Below are 25,559 nucleotides of genomic sequence, written 5' to 3' on the forward strand. Positions count from 1 at the left end.
TTAAGTAGAGATTGAATGAGTTTGGTTATAGCTGGATCTCCCTTGCCGGGATAGTTTATTATATTACATTGCTCCCTTGCAGGGATAGTTTATTATATTACATTGCTCCCTTGCCGGGATAGTTATTATAACATCTTTCTCCCTTGCCGGGATTATGTTGTGTATTGTGTTGAAAGGAATGGGATCGTGTGGCACGCCGACCACGAGATATTATGAAATGGGATCGTGTGGCACGCCGACCACGAGATATTATGAAATGGGATCGTGTGGCACGCCGACCACGAGTTATTATGAAATGGGAACGTGTGGCACGCCGACCACGTGATATTATTGTAATGGGAGCGTGTGGTACGCCTACCACGTGATGTAAGGAAATGGGATCGTGTTGCACGCCTGCAATGAGAGGAAATTGGAATAAGTGAAAGTGGTTTGTTTTCCTTTATTCGGTGTTAGAAGAAATCAGATGTAGTTTCTCTTGTTATTCCTGGTATTCCGTTTATCTGCTTCCCCATAAGCATGTTTCCCCCCTCCCAGCTTTAATTGCTTACTTTCCGCTATTATTTTGTTGTACTTGTATATATATATATCTGCACAGGTTTATCTGGTAGTCTGGTCTAGCCTCGTCACTACTTCGCCGGGGTTAGGCTAGGCACTTACCAGCACATGAGGTCGGTTGTGCTGATGCTATACTCTGTGCATCTTTTTGCACAGATCACAGTATCGGAGCAGCAGCTTTTGGATAGCAGTAGGAGCATTTGGGAGCTGACTTCAGCCCAGAGATCCTGAGGTAGCCTTGCTGACGTCCGCATGGCCCGGAGTCTCTTCTATCTTTACTTTAGTTTGTTATCCTTTGTACTGGAACAAACAGAACTATGTTTTTATTCAGACTTTGTATTTAGCATTCTCTAGACGTTCGTGAGTCTGTGACTCCAGTTCTTGGGTAGAGTTGTATTGAACTTCCGCATTGTTCTCCGTTTATTTATGTTTAAGACTTCCGCTTTTATGTTAAATGTTTCGTTGTTTTATTAATGTCGAGGTTTGCTAAAAGAGATAATAAATAGTTGGCTTGCCTAGCTCCTAATAGTAGGCGCCATCACGACTCCCGAGGATGGGAAATCCAGGTCGTGACATGGTCTAGAAAGAAAACAATTCGTTCTATAAGTTCATATTATTTGCCTTTTCTTTTAATATGTAGTTTTAAGTTATTCATGAAGGTGGTGTCTTGCTACTGTTATGAAGAGTCTAAAGTTTGTAAGTAATTTATAATTATGCGAAAGGGGGATTTGCATCTATACTCGCTTTTTGTGCCACATTTTAACTTGTGCCCGCTTTGCAAAAAAAATTGCAAGCGTACCCGCTTTTTCACATAACTTCAGCACACGAGGCTGAAGTAGCAAAGGCAATTACACAAAACTTCAGCATTTTAGTAGCCGGGCCTGAAGTTTTACACTAATACAATTAGATCCGCTCTTCATAGACAAACTTGGGATTTGCGATCCCAGGTAAGATCGGTTCAGGATCATGGGATCCTTTTCTATCAGATAGGAAGGGCTGTAGCACAAAATGTACTTCTAAGTAATTGCCCCATAGATCCTATATCTATCTATATGAAGAAGAAATCATGTAACGAAGGGGATTCTTATTTGTACAAATGGTACTTCGAGCTTGGAACGAGCATGAAGAGATTAACGATACTTCTTTATCTTTTGAGTTGTTCTGCCGGATCGGTCGCTCAAGATCTTTGGTCTTTATCCGGACCCGATGAAAAAAATGGGATCACTTCTATGGACTCGTTGAGAATGATTCTGATCTAGTTCATGGCCTATTAGAAGTGAAAGGCGCTCTGGTGGGATCTTCACGGGACAGAAAAAAGATTGCAGTCAGTTTGATAATGATCGAGTGACATTGCCTTCGGCCCGAACCGAGGAATCCCTTAGATATGATGCAAAACGGCTCTTGTTCTATCCTTGATCAGAGATTTCTCTATGAAAAATATGAATCGGAGTTTGAAGAAGGGGAGGGAGAAGGAGCCCTTGACCCGCAGGNGGAAGCTGAAGTTTTTTAAAAAGTGGGCACGGATGCAAACAAAAAGACAAAACGGCTACAGGTTAAAAAGGGGCGCCCAAATAGGGCGCCCCGTGCAACTTTTACTATGCCAAAGCTTTCCGTCATGTTGGGCCGTGCTGTAGCACGGGCATCCCTGTATGGTGTGTGTATATATATATATATATATATATATATATATATATATATATTTGTTAAGGTAAAACATCTTGATACTTGGGTATATTTCTTTTCATAGTTAAGAGTATACAAGGCTTAGCTAGATAGAGAAACAACTAAAATTCAAACGTGTTAAATTTAAATTTAAATTTAAGCAGTATGCAGTACAGTTGGAGTAATATTTTTCGTTTCTTTCGACGTTCGTCCGTGTTTTTAGTCCCTTGTCGCTAATCATTGTTTCATATTTAAAATAAACCCTTTTATCAAATCAATGTCCGCCCTACGTAGAAAAATAAAAGCAGATAAACATATTCATTATTTTGATTTAGTAAATCCTCAAAGAATATCAAGATTCTAACAAATTGGTATGGGTTTTATTTTAAAGGATGCTGCAAATTTCATCCATGTCCTACCACCCACCATTAGTTATACATGCATTCTAGTAAGTATTTCTGTGCTATTAGATATGTATAATCTAAATGCAACAAGCTATTGATAATTATAGTAGTTCTATTTTTCTCAAAATATTTAGTACTAATAATCAGTGTTACTTAGTAGTTGGCTCGTTGATGTATTCTGGATTATGGAGCTCCTCCATTTAAACTTCCTGTCTATTTTGTTGGAACTCGAGCACATTATGAAATTCTAACATATTATATTGGAATCTCATATGTAAATATTCGAACTCCAACATATTATGCTGGAATTTTTTCAGATTTTTAAGGGTGTTTTTGTTCAGATTATATCTTTACATGAAAAAATAGCTAAATCTCGATTACTTTTAAAATTCTGGCTTTTTTTTAATTACCAGCTGTAAATCAGGCTATTTCTATTTTTTTTCTCCTATTTTGGGAGGTGTTAGAATGGCTTATTGGTGTTTTTAATATTCAATATTTGACGAAATTGACAATGAAGCCAGAAGATAGTATTTATAGGTTTAAACCTTATAACCTCACTGGTATTTCAATAACCCAGTAATAGTGAGTAAATTAATGTTGGTTCATGGAAGAAAACAATAGGACGGTGCTCAACATAAAGTCGTCATTAAAACCCTGCTAATCCAACTTTAAACTAATTAAATACATGATACACCAGCTAAGCCAACTTTAAACCAATTAAATAAGCAGTTGGTATTCAAACTGTTTGTCTTATTAAATAATGAAATATCCTTTGGTTGAAAATTTGTGCGCTTTCTTTTTAGATAAAATAGAAAACAGAAGTGGGATTACTCTCAAGATTTTATTATTTGATTGGTGATATGATAGTGGAGGAGCCATGAATTTTAATATTGAGTCTAAAAAAAATGTTAGAGTGCCTGGAAGTTGAATCTACAAACCAAAGTAGAGAGTGCTCTACCCTCAAATGTGAAATTTTCGGTGCGAATTCAAATTTTGTCGGACTCCAAAGATACTAGGTAGTGTTGGGTTTTAAGCATTAATATGGCTTAAAAGAGGGTGAATGAGAAATGGAGGGAATTGAAAATTTTAAGTGAAATTTTAAGTTTCCCCCCTTGATGAAGGAATATTGTCCCATATTGGAAGATGAAGAGCTTTTTAATGGGTATATAAGCAATTGCTCTTCTTCTAGCTCTTAAAGAGTTGAGAAGAAAGCAAGCCTCGCGCCGTCGTCATCGTTCCTCGCTCGACTTCGGCTTCGGTCAAATGATCGATTATTTTTTAAACCAACTTTGTTTGTTATAGTAAATATTACCAGAAATGTTATTAAATATCCGTTTTAATAACAAAATATTAATATTAAATCCAAGATATTAATATTAAAATCCAACTGTTTCCATTTTTCCGTATTCTGTTTTGTTAACAGAAAATTAACTATCCTCTTTAATTTTTCCTCTTTATTGTTGAGTAAACAAGCATTTATGTTATGACATTTATGATGTGGCCGTTTGCATAAACAATCATTATGAAGAGTTGCACCTCTTCAGATTTCAGCCCAACATTGGCTATAAATACAAGTCCATTCTCTTAGATTTTTCATACGATTTTCTGAGTTTCAAAGCAACAGTAAGTGTGATTTGCTACCGAACTTTGAGTTCGCTGAACACTTGGGGTTTGAAGTACCACTACACCAGTGTGTAATTTGTTCTATCTGGGAGGAAATAATCCATTAAATTCCTCAAGGAAACACTGTGAGTTCAGTGGGCTCAGATTAATTTGTGTTTCGTTTATATTTCTGTTTATGTTATTTTATTTTCTCCAGAATTATTTTACAAATACAGTTTACTAACAGGTAGAAAATCAGAAAAAGAAAAGTAATTATTGAACCTTATTTATTACTACACTAGAGGTTCCCTCGTGTCAAAGAGATGGAATAAACCATCGACACACATAAGAATTTATTACTTACATATAATTTTCTGACAAAAAAATTTCAATTGAACCCCCTTTAAATCGTGTAGCTCTGTCCTAGATGATGAGTTTGTAATACCTTATTTATTTATTTATTTATTTATAGTTGTTCAAGCATCCGATGAGCTTTTGTAATACTAACAGTTTCTGTAATAAAAACTCACTCGTTTAATTCTTTGAAGTGAAGTACTTGAGTTGTTTATGATTAAGAAAAGACAAAATAATAATAATATAAAGACATGTATTTCATATTTAAGGTGCGGCAGGACTGCAATTAACAAATAGGCAAAGGAATAAATAGTGAGTACCATTAATAACTCAACCTCAAACATGCAAATACTTCAATAAAAAGGTTCAGCAGTGACCCGCATGGGTTGGTTGAGTTGGTTGGGCGAGCAATTTCCCACATGGGAGATCAGTGATCAATTATCCTCACCGGCAACCTCCTCAATCAGCGTTCGTCGTACTATACTTGCCTAGTGCGGTTTACATCTCTAATATGGCTTGCGAGCTATTGCACAATGATCAGGTTATATATTGCGCACCCGAAAGGTAATGGTTACAGGTTTTCCTGAAAAATTTTCAGAAAAAAAAAAGAGATAGGATCTGCAGACTATCATTATTGAAATTACAACATAGGCCAATAAGTTGTTGATAAGCCTATAAAAATACTGGAGCAAACGAAAGAACCCAAACTATGGAATAGCAACAATTACACTTTAGTATTCAAAGTTCTAAGCAATGGACTGCGATAGAGAAGTACATAGTGCAAAATGTTTCTTGTGATAAAGCCCTTGGCCCAATCCTTTGCTACACTGCATGTCTTCATCCCAAAATAATCAAACTCGTGGTTAATCCTTTTATTTTTTTCGTCTTCTTTGTCATTATATTCGTGTTTTTATGAGGTGAGAAATGTTACAGCTAATTTTTATGAGATCACTTTCACAAAATAATTTCTTAAGATGAAAACAAGATAGAGCCAAATGATAATCGTTGAGCACAGCATTGCATAAAAGGTAGCAAAGAACAACTCTTTTATCTTCCCAAGTAATGAATGCTTTGCGTGGTCATTTGGTGACTAAGATAGCACTAATAAAGAATAAAAGAACGAAAAAATAACGCATGGAGAAATTGTTGAGGTGTGGAGATGCCATAATAGAGTATATAGCGTAACAGATATTGAAAAATTATTGTATCAGCTGTCCTGCTTTACAAAGGCGTATTTAGGGGATAGGACTAATAATTCCAACCCCCAATTAAGGAGAGAGCCTTCAAAATTAACATACTTTCCTGTAATATACAGCGACACAACTATAAATATTAGATAGATTGATGCAAAAGTATGTCATATATGTACTTGAGTTTACATTGGATAACGCCTTCATAGATAAGAGGCATTCCACATATCAGAAACAAAATAACACCAGAATGGCTAATAAAACTGCTCATGTAATCATCAGATCTTAGACACAACAAATCCTAGAATTGAATTCATTTGGCTGTTAATCATCTCCTTCTGACTCATTTTACGGTACCTTGAACTGGAAAAGTACAATGAGATAGAAGTAGTACAATTTTATTTTTAAATGTGTACCATGAAATGAATACAGTACTGCTTTTTAGTAATTTTCCTTGGTTATGAAGTCGTAAACATTATAGACATTTGTCAATAGGAAGAATAATAGCGGGATTTTGAGTTTGCTGATCAATTTCATCCGCAAGAGGCTATTTTTTGTTTTTCCTCCATCTTGAAAGGTGTAAAGCAGTATGTTGTTTTAGCTTTTTAGCGATAAAAACTTTCAAAATCAGCATAGCCTCCTCTTACTTCTTAATGACTGATCACCACCAGTATAGAAATGCCTTTGTATCCTGCATCAACTCATTACCAGTAGATGACTCAAGCAAAGGATGATGAAGAAAATCGAAAGGTTGGAGTAATTCACTATAGGATTACTTATCAATAGATGATGGATGATTCAAACAGAGGACAATGAAGCAAATTGAAAGAGCAGTTAGGCGAAATGCACAGTAAAGAAGTACAAGCATCACCAAAATACATACTTGGTCATTTTATTTAGATCCCATGTAAAACCATTACCAGAAAGCCATTCCTACCTATGAAGAGTAAACATGATTTTTCCAAAAAACTTGGCTAACCTGATAACTCTTCACGAATACTTGAAATTCTTTGGTACAACGCTAACTCTATATCCGTTTTCTATTCGAGTCACTAATGAGTTACACCATTCTGCATTAAATCTTATGTTTCTGCACATATCAAAAATGTTGAAAAGCCATATCATCTTCAATTTCTGAAAATGGAACAAGTTTTTTGGGAACAATTTCTAGTCAATTGTCCTACTCTTTTAGCTCCAAGATTTAAATTTCTGAACCATATAGACCAAGGAATATTCAACTAACTGTATGGGTCAGAATCTGACCTCACGGTAATTAACGGAGTTAATCTCCTCTTGAGCTAATCCATAATTAATAAATGGTATGATCACTTATTTATAAGAGGATTCGACTCTTGTCCGATTGAATCTACGAGGGCACGGCCCATTCATTCCCCCACGGGGACGGAACCTCAGCGTGGCCACGGCCACTTATTGCCAGCTCACGAAGCCCACAGCTATAAATACCAAGAGAGGGGACCCTAGAAAAGGGGCTGCTTCTTCACTACTATAGAGAGGAGAGAGAAGAGAAAAATATACCCATCTTATGGGAAGAGAAAACACCATTGTAAGGCTCTGAACCTCTTCATGGAGAGGCAGACCAAACAAATATTATCAATAAAGGCTTTTAATATTTCTCCCCCTAATTCTGAGTACTTATTTTCGTTTCTTTCATTTGGTCCAATGGATTATCACGATTTGCTATGATTTTCCCATGATTATTTGTATTGTTTTGCACTCAAAAGATATGTGATAACTTTTGAGCAAACAATTTGGCGCCGTCTGTGGGGATTTCATAGCAAAATCGCGTAGTTCTTCCATGGACCAAAAGGAAAGAAACGCCGGTTGGGAAGAACAACCCAGCAAAAACAAGCCAAAGCGGCATATCAGGCCGATGGAACTCGAAGATCTCGAATCGAGGTCCGGTTCCTCTGTCCTTCATCTATCTAATGGTGCAAACAAGAAGAAGCAGCCCCCTTTCTTTTGGGGGGAATCTTCGTAAGAGATCCCCCACATCCCTTATAAGGGCTCCAGCCGGAAACCAGCACGGAGGAATCTCGAATCGAGAAGCGCTTCGAGACAGCCTACATACCCCGGTTGGGAAGATAACGATTAAGCTGCTCAAGATCTCGAATCAAAACCGAGCTTCAGCTCCCAAAAACCCACGAACCAAAAAAAAAAAAAATTCAACTACGGTTGAACCGGGACTCTGGCTATGCGCCTTCGCCATTATATCAGGGCTATGCGCCTTCGTCAAAAAGTTCAACTACGGTTGAACCAAGACAGGTACGCGCCTTCACCAGAAAGTTCAACTACGGAACCGGGACTCAGGCTATGCGCCTTCGCCATTATATCAGGGCTATGCGCCTTCGTCAAAAAGTTCAACTACGGTTGAACCAAGACAGGCTACGCGCCTTCACCAGAAAGTTCAACTACGGTTGAACCGGGACTCAGGCTATGCGCCTTCGCCATTATATCAAGGCTATGCGCCTTCACTAAAAGTTCAACTACGGTTGAACCAAGACAGGCTACGCGCCTTCACCAGAAAGTTCAACTACGATTGAACCGGACTCAGGCTATGCGCCTTCGCCATTATATGGCTATGCGCCTTCACCAAAAGTTCAACTACGGTTGAACCAAGACAGGCTACGCGCCTTCACCAGAAAGTTCAACTACGGTTGAACCGGGACTCAGGCTATGCGCCTTCGCCATTATATCAAGGCTATGCGCCTTCGTCAAAAAGTTCAACTACGGTTGAACCAAGACGGGCTACGCGCCTTCACCAACAAGTTCAACCACAGTTGAACCAAAACAGGCTACGAGCCTTCGCCACCAAATTTAACAAAGTCCAACAACAGTCGAACTGGGACTCCGGCTGCGTGCCTCCGCCAATAAATCCAGCCGCGGTCGAACCTAGACTCAAGCTATGCGCCTTCGCTAGTGAATCCAACGAGCTCGACCTCGCTCGAACTACAAGAATGGACACCTTCGTCCTCAACTTTAGCAAGTCCAACCACAGTCGAACCAAGACTCAGGCCAAACGCTTTCATCTGTGAAAGCAAAGCCCGACCTCCAACAAATCAAAGCGCAGGATAGGCACCCTCGCCATTTCAAGTAAGTTCCCCCAACTCGAATTAAGATTCGGGCCACGTAAAGTTCGGCCCCGGTCAAACTACGAGGCCGCGTTTTTTATCACGACCGGTAGTTCGACCGCGCCCGAACTGGGACTAAGGCTAAGCGCCGCTATCGCCAAATAACAGCCAAGGCTCGCCCGCACCGAGCTGAAAAAGCAAGGCCATCAACTATATAATGGCTAGGGCCATCGCCGCCAACGGTCGACCTAGATTTGACTACGGTGAGTAAACGACCCGACGACGGTCGAAGCGGCCTCCATGGCTAAGGCCGTTGATTCTATCACGACTAAAGTCGTCGATTTAAATTCGACTAGGGCCGCCAACGTGAACGGTCAACAAAAAGCGCAACAAAAACTCTAAAGAACGAAAGAAAAATAGTGACAAAAAACAAGCACAAGGCAGGCAATGGAAAAGAAAATTTGTATATTTACAAAGTCAATTGCGGGTCATCCCCGCTTACACCCGGCCAAGGCCGATCAATACAAGAAATAAAAAAATTAATAATACAAGAAACGCCTAAAACGCCAAGCGGCGAACAAGACAAGAAAAAATGCATAATCTTTTTACTCGGTGCCGTCTGCGCCACCGTCTGCACCAGCGTCAGCCTCTGGCGTCGCCGCGTCAAAACCACAGTCAGCACGTGCCTCACGAGCCTTCTGACGTGCCCCCTCGAAAGCAGCCTCGGTCACGATTCCAGCCTCCCACAAACTCTTATATACATCACGTTGGGCCTCGGCAAAGACCCAAAGTTCCCGAGCCTGGCTGGAAGAAGCGGGTGATCCCGTAGCCGCTGATTCTCTTCTTCTAAGGCTGTGATCTGGTCCGCCATGACCTGGGCGTCCTGCTCAAAGACACCAATCCGCTCCTCGAGACTCGCTTCTCTAAAGACCGCAGCATCCCTTTCCAATGCCCGTTGGGATTCGTGCACGCGGATAGCCTCCTCCAACGCCCCGGCCCTCGACGAAGCATCCCTCACTTGGAGCTTCAATGCCGCGACTTCACCCTCCAACGCGGTCACTTTCCCGCCCCATGCCGCAGCGGCCTCCGCCGCCTTGGCCTTGCCCCGGCGCTCGCACTCAGCTGCGACCCTCTTTACCGCCCCGATCTCCTCATCCTTTCGGCAGAGCTGCCCTTCGAGAGCACTCGTCTTGCCAAGTATTTGCTGCATCTGAAGCTCCCGCCTCGCCAGCTCTTCGACCAAGGCCCGGCTCCGAGGATCATTCTTCAAGCGCACGCGCAACTCTCGGCACTGATTTCGGTAGCGGCGATACTTCTCCAGCGCCCGCAAAAATATCCCCGAACGGACCTTGGCTCGACGAATGCTCTCCACCTCCAACAGATAAGACTACAAAGCAAAGACAACGATCAGAATAAAAGAATAAACCTAAAGCAAAGAATAAGCGAACCGACGCAACAGTACATACCCTCAAGCCCATCACGGCTACTTCATTCATTAGCCTGATATCCGTAATGCCCCTCAACGATGCATTCGCGGCCTCCGAGCATAGCGTCTCGAACTGCGGCACCAAGCTTTCACTTGGAGCAATAAGTTCAGTTCCGTGGGAACCTCGATAAAGCGAGATCNACGGACGTTGTCGGGATCCAGTTCGGATTCAGACTCATCCTCACCCACATCAGCAGCCGCTGAGGAACTACCTCCCGTCTTAGCGACTGGAACCACCAATTGAGTCGCCGAAGCGACGGTATCATCACGGCCTAAGCCAACCGGGGCAACCCCCATTGATTGTTCGCCCTCGAGGGCAGGCGCCGCAGCTGCATTCCTCTCCGCGTCTGCCGGCGGGGAACCCAAATTAATCACCACAGGAGGAGCCGGCGCGAACGCGACCCTACGCCTTATCAACGGCCTCTCCTCCTCCCCATCTGATGACGATTCCGCTCTAGGGCGCACAACCCCCGATGGACCCTCGTCCCGAAGTAGGGTCCGTGATGGAGAAGAAACCGCTGAAGACTCGACTGATGCCGCCCTCGGTGTTGAGCGCGACACCGGCGCTGCAGTAAGCCGAGCAACTGCACCAGGCCGACGGAAGGCCAGCTGAGGGGCCCTGACGCGGCGTGCCCTCCCTAGTCACAAGAAAACAAGGTTAATGAATAGAGCTGAAACAAAGCGGAACAGAAGAAATCAATTTTTTACCTGCCGCAGGCCTACGGCCATGCCTCTCCCAGAAAGACGCCCACGTACGTATCCCCCTCGTATGGGGGAGTACGGCCTCGACCCACTCACGTATCCAAGACAATGGGGGCGGCGGCGACCTGTCGGCTACAAAAAAGACACGAGTTAACGCTCATAAGCACAAATCACAAAGAGGGGAAGAAAAGAGAATTCAACCACTAAAGAACTTACGTGCATGGTTCCAAGCCTCTGGAAACCCAGTAGCATCCGCCACCAGGTGCTTGGTCCTAATATAAAAGAAGTGCTCGAAAGGGCGGGGGTCGACCTCGTCATCCAATCTCATGACCAGGCCCCTCGACCCACGAGGGCACGCCTGAATCATGGTACCACGGACTCTCTGGGGAGCGTAGAGACTCAGCACATGCTGCAGCGTGACCTCCCTTCGGGCCAATTCCGCGTACTTGATGAACATTGCCAGCAGTTTGTAGAGGGAAGGAGTGAGCTGACCCGGGCACACCCCGTAATAACGGCAGAAATCCACCACCAGCATTGGGAGCGGGATCTTGAACCCCAACCTGAAAGGATAGGCGTAAAAAACGCAGTATCCCCTGCGGTCGGTGTGGACCCTCTCCTCGCTTCTAGCGAGAACGATGTCTGCATGGGTAGGAACGACCCCCTGTTCCCGCAATCGGGCCATCCCGATCTCCCCCATCAACGGGGCTTCATCCACCAGTTCCTCTCCACCGTCGACGGTGAAATCAATCGCCAGACCTCCGGGCCGAGGAACCACCTCGTCAACCGACGGAATTTCGCCGGACTCCATCTGTTCTGCACCTCCCATCGCCGGAGATGGCCCTCCAACTACCGGAAAATCTACCGGAAGAGCACCGTGGGAAGAACTGACTGCCATTGTTGATCTACTGAAGACAAATGATACCACAATCAAAGGAAAGAAAAGAGAAGATGAATTAGCGAAACGAAAAAGTCTCCTCAGAGTCTCTCTCTCAGATGAACAATGAAGATATGAGAAATGAATGCCTCAACCCACCTTTATAGGCAACATAAATGGCTTTCGCGAAACCCAATAGGCATCATTAACTGCACGACCAACCGTAAAACGGTTCGATTCTGCCGAAGCAAGCGTCATTATGACAAGCTCCGCGAAGCGGCTTCTCAGCCATCCGCCAGCGTCCCGCCGTCAGAATAATCGCAACGGCCTGCAAACGCTGAAAGAATGCGCCGTACGCCTTCAAAATTCTGGACGTGACCAAATACGTACCCGGTGCATACTCATTTTCCACGGCCATCTCTAAAATATGAAAGGCTACGGCCACCCCCAATATATGAAAGGCTACGGCCATCTCCAACATATGAAAGGCTACGGTCACCCCCAATATATGAAAGGCTACGGCCATCTCCAAAATATGAAAGGCTACGGCCACCCCCAATATGTGAAAGGCTACGGCTCTCCAGCATATGAAAGGCTACAGCCATCGCCATTATATGAAAGGCTACGGCCATCGCCATTATATGAAAGGCTACGGCCACCTCCAATATATGAAAGGCTACGGCCATCTCCAACGTGTAAACGACTAAGGCCGCCGCCGTCAATAAGTCGACCCCCTTATTCGAGCTTTTTCAAATCACAATCGATGAAATCCGCTCATCGAGCTCGGCCGAAACACGGCCTCAATAAGCGGAGGGACTAACTGTATGGGTCAGAATCTGACCTCACGGTAATTAACGGAGTTAATCTCCTCTTGTGCTAATCCATAATTATTAAGTGGTACGGCCACTTATTTATAAGAGGATTCGACTCTTGTCCGATTGAATCTACGAGGGCACGGCCCATTCATTCCCCCACGGGGACGGAACCTCAGCGTGGCCACGGCCATTTATTGCCAGCTCATGAAGCTCACATCTGTAAATACTAAGAGTGGAAGCCCTAGAAAGGGTGCTGCTTCTTCACTACTATAGACAGGAGAGAGAAGGGAAAAATATACCCATCTTATGGGAAGAGAAAAACACCATTGTAAGGCTCTGAACCTCTTCATGGAGAGGCAGACCAAACAAATATTATCAATAAAGGCTTTTAATGTTTCTCCCCCTAATTCTGAGTACTTATTTTCGTTTCTTTCATTTGGTCCAATGTATTATTACGATTTGCTATGATTTTCCCGTGATTATTTGTATTGTTTTGCACTCATAAGATATGTGATAACTTTTGAGCAAACAAAAATCAAGCAACAATTCTATAAATGAATTAACTCACATTTCACTCCCACAGATATTGTTTGTTTGCCTTAATTTGCTCATGTCTTTTCCTCATTTCCTAAATTTTGCTCCGCTTTTCAAACTGTATCTGACAATGCCCCTTCGATGGAACAGAGGGAAAATTGCAATATCAATCCAAAGACTTTTACTTCAGTAGTATTTTCATTTGATATTTACATAATTGGAGTAAAATAGCTCTATGCAATAATAATGTAAAATATATTTACATAATCAAATTACTTATAAGTAAGGTAATTACGTATTAAATCTACGATAAAGCATGAACTCATAGTAAATGGTGAGTAAGATAATATCACATGTAGTATAAAAATTTCTTACATTTGTAATCCTTTTAATTTTTTGATTAGAGTTTACCAATCCGAGATTGGCAACTGCATATATATATATATATATATATATAGTCCACAGAATCACAAAACTCATTTAGCAGGAGGGGTGTAGTTTTAGATGTTTAGTTGAATTACAAACACTCTCATGAATAATGACAAAAGAGCTGGTTGCTGGTCAAAGGTTGTAATAGAGTGGTTTATTGATCAAATCCAAGAAGGAACTGCTTTAGTGGAAAATCTGCTTATTACTTTTGTAGTGAGTTGTAGGAACAAAATAGAGACACATCTAGTGGCTTTTTGAATGTCTTGCATTGGACTTTGAGAGGTTGGAAAATGAAGACGTAGCCAACTGAGTGGGATTGTACCGCACCTTTTGACTGAAAAAACTATTGACTCGTTTCTGCTCGAATTAATCAAATCATTTAAGGAGCATTTTCAATCTCTTTCACCCACTAGAAAACAAAAAATGTGTTTCACATAATAACGGATTGAAAATAATTGCAATTACGCTGCATTATAATTAAAAAGAAATAGTTAGTTATGAAAGTATCCTACAAAATGGATAGAGGAATGACATGACATTTATAATCACATACAGAGTGGTATCCTCTGTCTCAACAATTTTGAACCTCTCAATTGTTCTATAATGCTGTTAGTTAAAAATTATGACCATCAAACAACCCCGAATTGGCAAGATGAAGTTTCTCACGACCAAGATACAAGAAGAGACTATTCATGAGTCAATATGTTATTACCTAGATTTACGCCACAAAATATAGATAACTTGGGCTGAAATATACATTATCAGTAAAAGCATAACCCCACTTGGTCCATCTCAGATCAATGAGAAAGTTTGGAATGAAGGTGAAAGCACGATAGTATGCGACCGCCAAACGTCATCTGAGACTAAAATTTTGTGAAACGTCAACACTGAGAGCAAAACTTAAAGAATCTTTTAATTCTATACATGCATCAAGACAAGCCAAACTCCGAAATATATTTGAAGGGCAGGTCAACTGCTTTCATAAACATGTACAGCCTCCTATCGCTCCGCAATTTAAAACCCAATTATCCATTACTTATCAACCATTTATTTATTCGCACTCAAACAACCCTTAAAAGTGAGAATTCACAAATTAAACAAGAAAAACTAGAGTTCGGGCAACCATCCTTTACACACCATTCACTAAGACAAACATTTAGTAGAAACGCCTATAAATTGTACAGCAACGAGAAGCTCTTTTCCACATCCCTAAAATTGAAAACTTTTTTAAAGTTCCAGCATTCCTTGCTCATTAGAAAATATAACCCACAAAAGCGCTTTAAATGAGTTTAAAAAGGCATCGCGGTAAGTTTAAGTCATCCACGTCGTCAATCATGTCAAATTACGAGAAGTAGAATATGCAGTAGTATAAACAAATGATAATACCAGCTACAAGATCAGGAAGTGAAAAGACAGAAGCAGTGTTCTGCTTCTAAATATTTATGCACACTTCAGGCTGCTTCAGATTGCACAATAAAATCAACAATTATTACCAAAATTTCACAATTTGGGTGATTTATTGCAACCTTGCATAATCCTTATTATCAACTTCTATGCCACCCAAAGCCCCTACAAATAAATATATCAATAGACACGTGCCTTAGGTGGGAATGTCTCGACCTCGTCATCTAGAGTGTTCATATGAACTGGTCTGTACTCTAGCCGGACCTTCTCATTCTCCCAATATCTGCAGATAAATAAACTTTGTTAACAAGCTAAACGCTAAGGAGAATGCATCTAACAATGAGAATAGCACTGAAGAACAATCAAGTCACACTTTCAAATAGAAAATTGTGGAAATATAGGCTGCTACTACATTCAGGAAGATGTAAGTTACAAACTTCAAAAAGCAACCATTAAAACGAACACCAATAGGACCAACCAGGAAAGCAAAGTACTGGCAAATAGTAGGTAAAACAATCCAATCGAAACCCCCTGGGGTGGGCAAGTACTACCAATCTGATGATGCTAGTTTATAAAGGTGATTCTATACCAGGTTACATAAGGCTAATAGAAAAGTCCATATTTTGAACAGCTTATAGCCAAATCCAACCGTAATAGCTGACTATCAAGACTCAACGCCTAACAGCACTGCACATCATGATCCACAGGGAGAATACGAGTAAAGAAAACCAAAAGTACAGGTGCAATATATTAGATTATTTCCCAGTGGAAGGCATGCAAGATAGATTTTATTCTCATGCAGGAGGGACATAAACTTGAGTGATTTTTTAATTGAGGGGGTGGTATCATTATTGCTTCGTCCTTCGCTAACGAGAGGAAACATTCTGGCGCTTTTGTTAACACACTCCAATGCTTGCCAGTCAAACAAGAAGTACATTAATATTTCCCATCAAGATTCACTTATCATGTGGCAAAAACATATCTAGTGTCAGTGGACAAATGAGGCTCTAGGATTTTCGTGTATAATGCACCTGTTATACACATCTTAACATTCTTTTTCATACTTTTTATAACACATCGTTGAAAAGTATATTTTATAGAAAAGACCAATTAGAATTTTTTTAAATCTTCATACTATTCAAAAACTCAAAAATCAAAAGATACAAGTGTTTTAACAATGCGAAAGATTTTTTACCTTCCTGTGTATTCATTTTCTCAGATATTCACCTACTATCATTTTCAATGTTGGAGGGAAATTAGAATTTTTATAAATTATAATGGTAATAACTGATTTTCACTACTTGAGGTTGCAATACCAACCCCCCCCCCCCACCCTCCCAAAAAAGGAAAAACCCCTCTCTACTGCAAACAAGAATATATAGGTCCATGGAAAAGCAATTTAATGGATAATCAAGCAAGACCTTTTATCAATTATTGCAGACTAAATGACTAGGAGTAAGTGATAGCAATAAATAAGGTCATTTCTTACCCTAGTGTATGTTTCATCCACTTCTCATCATCTCTTTTCTGCAAAACCATCAAAATTTCACTCCATTAGGGACAAAAAATTAGAGGAAAAGTAACTGATTCACAAGGAGACTAGGAGAGAAATTGAAACTGACCGTAAAATCTTCACGAGCATGAGCTCCTCTGCTTTCTTTTCTAGCCTCGGCTGAGTGCATGGTGATGCATGCATTGATCAAAAGGTTTTCCAGCTCAATAGTCTCTATAAGATCTGAGTTCCTACGAATTAAAAATAGGAGGAAATTCAAAAAAAGCAAGAGGATACGAAACACCTTAATACTACTTAATAAGAATTGATATTCTCCTAGCAATAATACCATATTAAACTTCTATCCTTCAACTGAACATCATGGAAACTCTCCCATGTTTTGTCAATGAGCTGGCAACCTGTAAGGCAATAGAGGAAAAGGGTGCAGAGGAAGTAGTCAGCTCAGCTGATAAAGTCGCCAAAAACTTAGAAGAAACAGAATCCTTCCCCAGACAACTCTTACGGTAAAAAAAGATTGAAATAAATTTTAACAAAGATGAAAACCTCCTGCCTACCTTCCTCTAGTGTTTCTTGTGTGCGGAACACAGCAGCATTGTTTTGCATAACTCTCTGCATATTCAGCCGAATCTTTGATGTAGGCAGTGAACCATTTGAGTTCCTAATCTTGTCCAACCATGCAATGGTCCTCTCTCCCGCATCCTTCTCAAGTGGCTTCTGGTTCTCTCCTGCAGGAATGCATGGTCAGAAATCTTAAAAATGTTATGCATGCCCAAAGGTTAGGGTAAATAGACTAACAAATTCTACAAACCTGGTCTTTGGATTTCAGCAACCCTATTAGCACATGCCCGCCCAAAAACAACAATATCTAGAAGAGAATTTGCACCAAGACGATTGGCACCATGAACTGATGCACATGCTGCTTCACCAGCAGCCATCAGTCCAGGAACCACGGCATCAGGATTATCTCCTTTAATAGTGACCACCTGCCAAACAAACATTTAACAAATGAGTTTCACCTCCTAAATTGAGCAGGTTAAAAAACATTAGCTGAAAAATAGATTTTCAAAGAGTCATTAACTAATTTTTAATACCTCTCCATGGTAATTTGTGGGAATTCCTCCCATATTATAATGCACGGTAGGTAAAACGGGAATTGGCTCCTTAGTTACATCAACACCAGCAAAAATTGCAGCTGTTTCAGAGATACCAGGAAGTCTCTCCTTAAGGACCTCTGGAGGTAAGTGATTGAGGTGAAGATAGATATGATCCTTCAATGGTCCTATTGAAAGTTTGACAACAACATCAGAATTTTCAAAAAGGTCCAGTAGTCGCGACCACTCTAAAAGGGGGAAGAAAAAGGAGAGAAACAGGGCATGGGGTTAATCCTGAACACATGCACTACGCTCAGAAACTAAGCACCACAAATGTACTTGCGCAATCCTAGGAAAAGGGTGTCTAACATACACAGCTTGTCCATAAACAAACACTTCCTCAGTTCTATCAAAAGATTCGATCACGAACATGTTCAATCTTTTACTGAAACTGCACATGGCAGTTTCTCAAAAGGAAAGATAAACGACCAGAATCATGGTGGACCTTTGATACCATAGCACTAAAAGCTTAATGAAACATGTGTTTACATTACATTTTTTACAATACATTTTTGACAACTAATAATGCCAACAATAGAAAGATATCTTGTCTTGATATAATAAATGAAACAGCCAGATTGTGTTTGTCTGAGACGTATACTGTTCTTCATAAAAAAAAATCATAAGTAAAAAGAATACTTCACGTGTAATTGGAAACTGAAATTGGTCCCTGAGTAGTGTATCACAAAATTCTGATGAATTAATATATTTCAATACAAAAGTTAAAAATATTTGCTGTTTATTACTTATTGTTGCTGTATTTCAAGCGCAGTTAACATTATAGCAAGATTAACTTTAGGTCAGAGTATTCAAAAGCAAAGAGTACGAAAAAGCTCTAGTCTGTTGGAGCTTTAAGGGCAAAGCGCAATTAAAGAGTGGGCTTTAGTGAAGAAAGGTGCCAAGGAAGAAAATAAACAACAGAAATGCAGTGCAAGAAAATGTAACTATAAACACAAATCATAACCATTTGGCCAAAGAATATAAAAACTATTGAAAGAAAATAGATATGATGTTATGCCCTTAAAGACAGAACCCGTCCGTCGAGGTGCATACACATACATTAAAGCGCCAATTAAGCGAGCGAAGCGCACAATGTGGGGTTCACCGAGCTTCAGGGCTTAAGCGCGTTAAGCGAACCTTTAACAACACTGCTTTAGATTTAGGTGGGCTAGCATCAAACACATTGTCTATGGATGATATTTTACAAGTTTCTAATTTTGGAGGAACACTCAAGTTTGCATTTGGTAATATGAGAGCAAAAGTATGTAACACTTCCAAAACCAAAATTCAGTTTCCTAGACTTCAATTATTCAGTGAGATAAGTTTCATTGTACAGATAAAAAAAAGCCTCTTAGCATTACTCTGATAATCCCTACAAACAATTCCACTCAATAGTTGAGGATGTCCCTCCTTTAATAATAAACCCACATACAATATCAGGGCTCTGAGCAATATTAACTACACAATAAATATCAGAATCAACTTGTAAAGCATAAATAGGAAGTCCAGTTGACTGATGGGCATCAAATGCCAGGTCTTCCAATTAAGAGCTAAGACACATGCGTATGGACTGATGCAGCATAAGGCGAAAATCACAATGCATTGATGCTCAAAACCAATTATGATGACATCAACCATAAATAAACAAGCTAGAGGTGATTTGCATAATATACTTTCAATTGAAAAAAAAAAACTGGCATTTCAGACTTTCAATATGACAGTCATAACAGAATCACTTTAACCAGACAGATCATGAAAACACATGAAAAGGAAAGCAAGAGACTTGAACAGCTATCGAGTGAAACCAGTATAAGAATAGCAATAAACCTGAAACATTAGTGCTGTGGTGAATATCTACCCAATGCATTTGATGCCAGGAGAATATTTACTCCATCAGAGTGACTTAAGAACATGGGGTCTCCTATAAGAATGCTAAACACATAAACTTATTTATTGAACTTAATCAATGATATCATACCTACACCACGCCCTTCTCGAATTTCCATTGTCATAGATCTGGAAACAACATCTCTTGACGCAAGATCCTTGGCTGTTGGGGCATACCTTTCCATAAATCGCTCACCCTCACTATTCCTCAGAATACCACCTTCACCACGAGATCCTAAGCATGGAATAAAGCACTCGTAAAAAAAACAGAAATTCAAGAATATGCCAACAGAATAGCGAAAGCACTACACTAAAAAGATCACTCATCAAAAGGAAGATACACTGTATTCACGAAATCAGGTAATACGAACGGAAGAATAGTTGACAGAAAATTGAAAAAACAATATATTATTGTCCTTACGAATAGCATCGAACAAGAAACAAACCTTCAGTAATGAGACAACCAGCTCCATATATACCAGTTGGATGAAACTGCACAAACTCAAGATCCTGCAAGAAGACAACAACAGAGTTTTTTCGAAATAAGGTACCAAAAGTAGAGGGGAAAATTGCACAGCCGGAAGATGTTAGTATTAAAGAGACCTCAAGAGGAAGCCCAGCACGCGCGACCATAGCATTACCATCTCCGGTGCAAGTATGAGCAGATGTTGCAGAGAAGTAAGCTCGACCATAACCCTAAACCAAAATTTATAAATGAGAAGGTTTAAAATTCATGACTACTTCCAGAAGTCTAAGCAGAGGAGAGGTCAGTGTTAACAGGTAAGTACCCCTGTGGCCAAAATAGTAGAGGCAGCACGGAACCGATGCAAGGTACCATCCTCCATATTTAGTGCTATTACACCTTGGCAGCTCCCTAGTTTTGATGCATTTCAAAAGAGAAGATATGATTAGTAGAATGAATCAACCAAAAATGAGCAAGAGTCCTACGAATCTACATGTAGCCTCAGCCACATATATACTAATCAATCATCCAATTAGGAAAATGATCAAAGTATCAATAGAAATACAGGACATTTTTCAGTATGTATTGTGCTAGATTACTACATTTCAAAGTGTCCAAAACAATCCAGCACAAGTGCAAGTATATAGTAAGTAGAAGAAAATACCATCACTGTTCATTAGTAAATCCAAAGCAAAATATTCCACGAAAAACTGTGTATTATGCTTCATGGCCTGCCCATAAAGAGTATGCAATAGAGCATGCCCAGTCCGATCGGCAGCACAAGCACAACGATATGCTTGTCCTCCTGTCCAAGAAAAAACAAGAGTCAGATTGATTTAATAATACCATTAGATCAAGAGTTCAACTTCTTACCTTTTCCAAAGTCTAGGCTTTGACCACCAAATGCACGTTGATATATTTTACCATCTTCAGTTCGAGAGAAAGGCAAACCATAATTCTCAAGCTCTATAACTGCTTTGGGCGCTTCTCTACACATGTATTGGATAGCATCCTGATCACCTGGAAAATCATCACCAGACTCGCACTGAGAGAAAGCAATGTACAAACACACAAGGAAAACCCCAAGGCAAAAATTCGAAGGTCCGGAGATCGGAACCCACTCTCTCAACCTTGTACCACTTCTTGCCCAAAAAAAAAAACAAATAACGAAATAAATAAATTTGATTAGTTTCTAAAAAATGTACGACACACATTGCACTCATATAGTATACTCAATGTGGTAAAACCATGTAACTTTGGCCCCTTAATTACATTGTTTGAAAGCAGTTGGCTTTGTTTTGAAGCAGAACATGTGTAAGTAAGGTGTACAAATCTGTAACAATTGCAGTGCACAGATTTCTATTCTGCACTTTGAGTTTCACGTGGTTCACACATACAAAGGCAGCACTGAGTTGATGCAAACAGACATGGAGAAAATCTGAGTTCAAGACAAACTTACCTAACCAATCACTTCCTTTAACTGTATCATACATGTGCCACCTCCAATCGTCCTCTGTCATATTGCCTAATGCTGCATTTATACCGCCCTACGAAGGAAAATCACAAACATATTGGGTCTCGAAATGGAAAATTTAGCAATTATATGCAATATTGCCTATCCGATAAGAGCTGTTAATATTTTAGGTATTGTTGGTCCATCTAGCAGCACAGCGAAACCAGTTTCTCCCCGATTACTCTAAGAGAAACATTTTTTGGGGAGGAAGTGTAGGGACAAAATGCAGATTAAGTGTGTTCTACCTAGGGAAGTTACTTGCATATAGCAAACATGAACAAAAAGGATATAACATAATATCTTCATAAAAAAGCGACAAAATAGAAGGGCAAGCATAATAACTCATGCATAAGAAGACCAGGCAATTTGAATTTTAAGCAAGTTCTGCATAAAGATTGAAAAGGGAATACAACAGCAGAAAATTTTAAGCCAGGAGGACACAAAAATGAGCTGATTTCCTTTTATACAGACAACACAAATCTCCCTCAACTGGCATAGTCAAGAATGCACCACCATGAAGTTCTCAAATCTCAACAGATAACAAGCCAAGAAGAAAACTTTAAGAGAATGAGTAATATACTACTGAGAGAAAGGAAGAGTGGAAAACAATCAAAACAAAGTTCTCCGGTTTGATTTAACATATTCCAGTCATAAAGTGATTAATAGCTCTGTGCAAACTATAACACAAATCCACCTAAACTGCTACTGTCATGAGTTTAACTACTTTAAGAAAATACAGCGAACTTCTCCATGTTTGTAATCAATTCCAAGTAAATTCAGTATAAAAAATGAATATTGTTTAGTCGGCACAGCCCGCCAATGAACAGGTAACCCGACAACAGTGAGCAAAGGGTCCCAATTAGTGCAGATGATAGGGTGCTCTTTGTACAGAGTCATATTTTTGCCTAAAAATCTATACTTTCCGTATACGTCTTGTATATGGATTAGAAAACCAGGTACCTGAGCTGCAACGGTGTGAGATCGAGTAGGAAAGAGCTTGGTTATGCAAGCAGTATTGAATCCATGCTCAGACAACCCTATTGCCGCTCGAAGCCCTGCACCACCTGCACCTACCACCACTGCATCGTATGTGTGATAGCAGAAGATCAAGCTTAGTTGTGTTCTACTCTTTTGTTTTGGTGCTAAACAGACTTACACAGAAGTTACTGTGTCAATTTTAGATATTTAGGGTCTTGCTAGGATTGCAGTACCAATTCTCTTATTGTACTTACCTGTAAATATGGTTTCAATCAACCTATGTACTGATTTTGGTAATATATACAAATGTTATCAGTTCATAAAAAGAAAAGCNAATATTCATCCAAAAAAAAAAAAATCATCAGAACTTAATAAAATAATTATTTTACAAAGAAACCCGAAACCTCAGCTTATATAGAAGAAAACAAAGCTAGTAAAAATAGGCCAAAAAGGAGCTTTGAGGATAAAAAAATGAAAAATCATAAGCTTGGAGAATCTACAATGATCGAACGCAAAGACCTTCAAAGAGAAAAGATCAAATCTAATAACAGCTAGGTCATGAGCCTAATGAAAGATCAAAATTTAATACAAATTTTAATCAATTGAAAATCCTTAAGATTCACTAACAGCTAGGTCACGAGTAATGAGACAGCAAAACTTCAATACAGAATTTATCAATCAAAAATCGTTAAGATTCAAAAAATAGATAAAACAAATGATTAAGATTAGCTGATCAAATGAATAGATTGAAAAAAGAGAGAGAGAGAGAGAGGAAAACCGTACAGCCTGTGAGGAGAAAAGTCGGCGAAAATGGCCGCCGCCGGAGATAGATCTGTTAGAGGAAGCGCGAAGGCCACGCGACACACACCGCCACATTCTCACAGGTGAACCCACACGTATAGAAAGGATTGAGAAACAAATATGCCGCTGCTGGTTGTCTTTGGAGATTGTATGGAGAAGAAGACGATAGCAAAAGCGAAGTTAAAATGGGATGCTATTCTTGGGTACTGGGACGGGAAGATTGTTTGGGCGAACACTGACGCTTATATTCCCACTTTGCTGAAAATACCCCTGATCTTAACCATTTTTATTGAACGGCCACTATCACGGGTTATCACGTTCTGTTACGACACGCCAGTTATTTGTTGGGTAAAATATAAAATTGATGCCGAAACTAATTGCATCCGTTCAATAGCTAAGTCAGAAATTTCTTTAAGAGAGTTTAAACTTAAAAAATAAAAAAAATAATTTTCTGATAAAGGATGTTCAATATATATTATTTATCTTTAAAATTTAATATTTTAATTATATAATATTACAATATATTTTTTTGTCGAAGGTGATCCATTGACCATTCTTAAGTAAGTGTAGCTTCACACCTTCATTGGCTAGTCAAAAAGTATATAATATATATATATATATATATATATATATATATTCTTGGGAGCGGCTAAAATACATATTTCTCTAATCTGTTTCTCTTTGGTTATAAATTTTTTATTAAAGAAAACTCATTTTAATCTTAATTCAATGCAGAAGTTACTCATGCATCAATGCATATATTGCTCACTTAATTATCGTAATTCGTAAGAATACGACATAACATCCAGGAAAGGCAATAATTTTACTTTATCAATTTGAATCTCTTTGTTTTTTTTTTAAATAAAAGGAAATAGCAATTAGATGTCTATAATTCATTGTCTACAAGGTAGTTCTAACTTTATCCACTTGTATAGGTCAAAGCGGTCCTTCATTGAATTCTTCCTCTACGTACCGACGTGCCCGTGATGAATGATTGTAAACTATGCTATGGATGTAAATACCTCTTTCTGGTTGTATTTGTGAGTTTGATATTTTACCACAGTCCATTTTTTTTTATTGAGCCGTAGTATTTATATTTATTTAATAAATTTTGTAAAACATAGACAAAGTTAAAACTCAAAAACAGAGCTATTAAGTTGAAACTCAAATGATTTAGCAAAAGAAAAAAGGTCTCTCCAATATAAATGGTAGGAGAATGGACGCGCAGATAGTTTCCAAGCCATAGGGAAACTAACTAATGGGAGAAGCTAGTAGCGTGGCCTATGTTCTCGCCGCTTAACTTCCAATTAGTAAAGTCCTCTTTGATTACACGTCTTCATTTATGATTTTGGAAAAAGCAAGAATATTCCAACAACATTTGCGTAGTGACTACCCATAAAATTCAAACTAGTCAATTAAATAGGTCCATTTTCATTTTTCTCCTTACCCTTTTTTTTGGCATTTTGGAGAAGTGACAAATTGTTCCTCAATGGGTAGAAATGGAATTTGATCTCCACAACTCTGACGATAACTAGTTTTCTTTTGCATCTTATTATGCTTGACTTGAGATTGTGCCTAGCCAAGATGAGCTGCTTGTTAAATACTCAATCGAGTCAATAACTATTATATGAAAAAGTTCAATTATTGTATAAAAATACATTAAAGTTTATCGGTGGAAAGAAATAGTTTTATTTTTTAAGGTAAGGACGTGATTCAACCAAGTTGAATTTTGACGTGAAGCTTGCTTCATCAAGAAAAAGACACATCTTGGCAGCTTTTCTTGAAAAGAGTTAAGCTAAAATAAGAGTTAAGTCGAGTTGAACTCAAACGGGCATATCACTTCACTAATCATTAAAATTTATATGCTTTTAGTTTATTGCATTACTCTTCTATCCTATTTTGTACGATATTGTTTTTCTAGTGTTAAAACTGTTGTGTTTGGGATACAAAATATTTACCTTTTTGTCGGATACTCAATTATAAATCGTTGATTCTATCACGTCATAAATTGTAATGATATGGGAGTACAGCAGATCCAATGTGTAAAAATAGCATGATAGTACTTACTAAAATTCAAGAAATGAAAGGACGTGAAAGTTAATACCAACAACCAGTATATATTTTAACATGCCAAATTGTCTATTGGCTATGTT

General features: G+C 39.4%; 1 protein-coding gene across 1 annotated transcript; it reads right to left on the reverse strand.

Annotated features, from left to right (window-relative positions):
- Positions 1-15,028: 15,028 nt before the first annotated feature.
- LOC109244493 (succinate dehydrogenase [ubiquinone] flavoprotein subunit 1, mitochondrial) lies at positions 15,029-23,661 on the reverse strand. Its single transcript, XM_019411591.1, has 16 exons — positions 23,384-23,661; positions 22,588-22,738; positions 21,574-21,661; positions 20,988-21,134; positions 20,779-20,919; positions 20,440-20,525; positions 20,255-20,347; positions 20,098-20,161; positions 19,743-19,886; positions 17,705-17,892; positions 17,422-17,596; positions 17,168-17,338; positions 16,942-17,011; positions 16,723-16,843; positions 16,590-16,627; positions 15,029-15,383 (listed from the first exon to the last, which is right to left on the reverse strand). The coding sequence occupies exons 1-16, from the start codon at positions 23,479-23,481 to the stop codon at positions 15,281-15,283; spliced, it is 1,878 nt and encodes a 625-aa protein (XP_019267136.1). The 5' UTR covers positions 23,482-23,661; the 3' UTR covers positions 15,029-15,280.
- Positions 23,662-25,559: the final 1,898 nt, after the last annotated feature.

The sequence above is a fragment of the Nicotiana attenuata genome, unplaced genomic scaffold, assembly GCF_001879085.1.
Source record: "Nicotiana attenuata strain UT unplaced genomic scaffold, NIATTr2, whole genome shotgun sequence".
Taxonomy (NCBI): Eukaryota; Viridiplantae; Streptophyta; class Magnoliopsida; order Solanales; family Solanaceae; genus Nicotiana; species Nicotiana attenuata.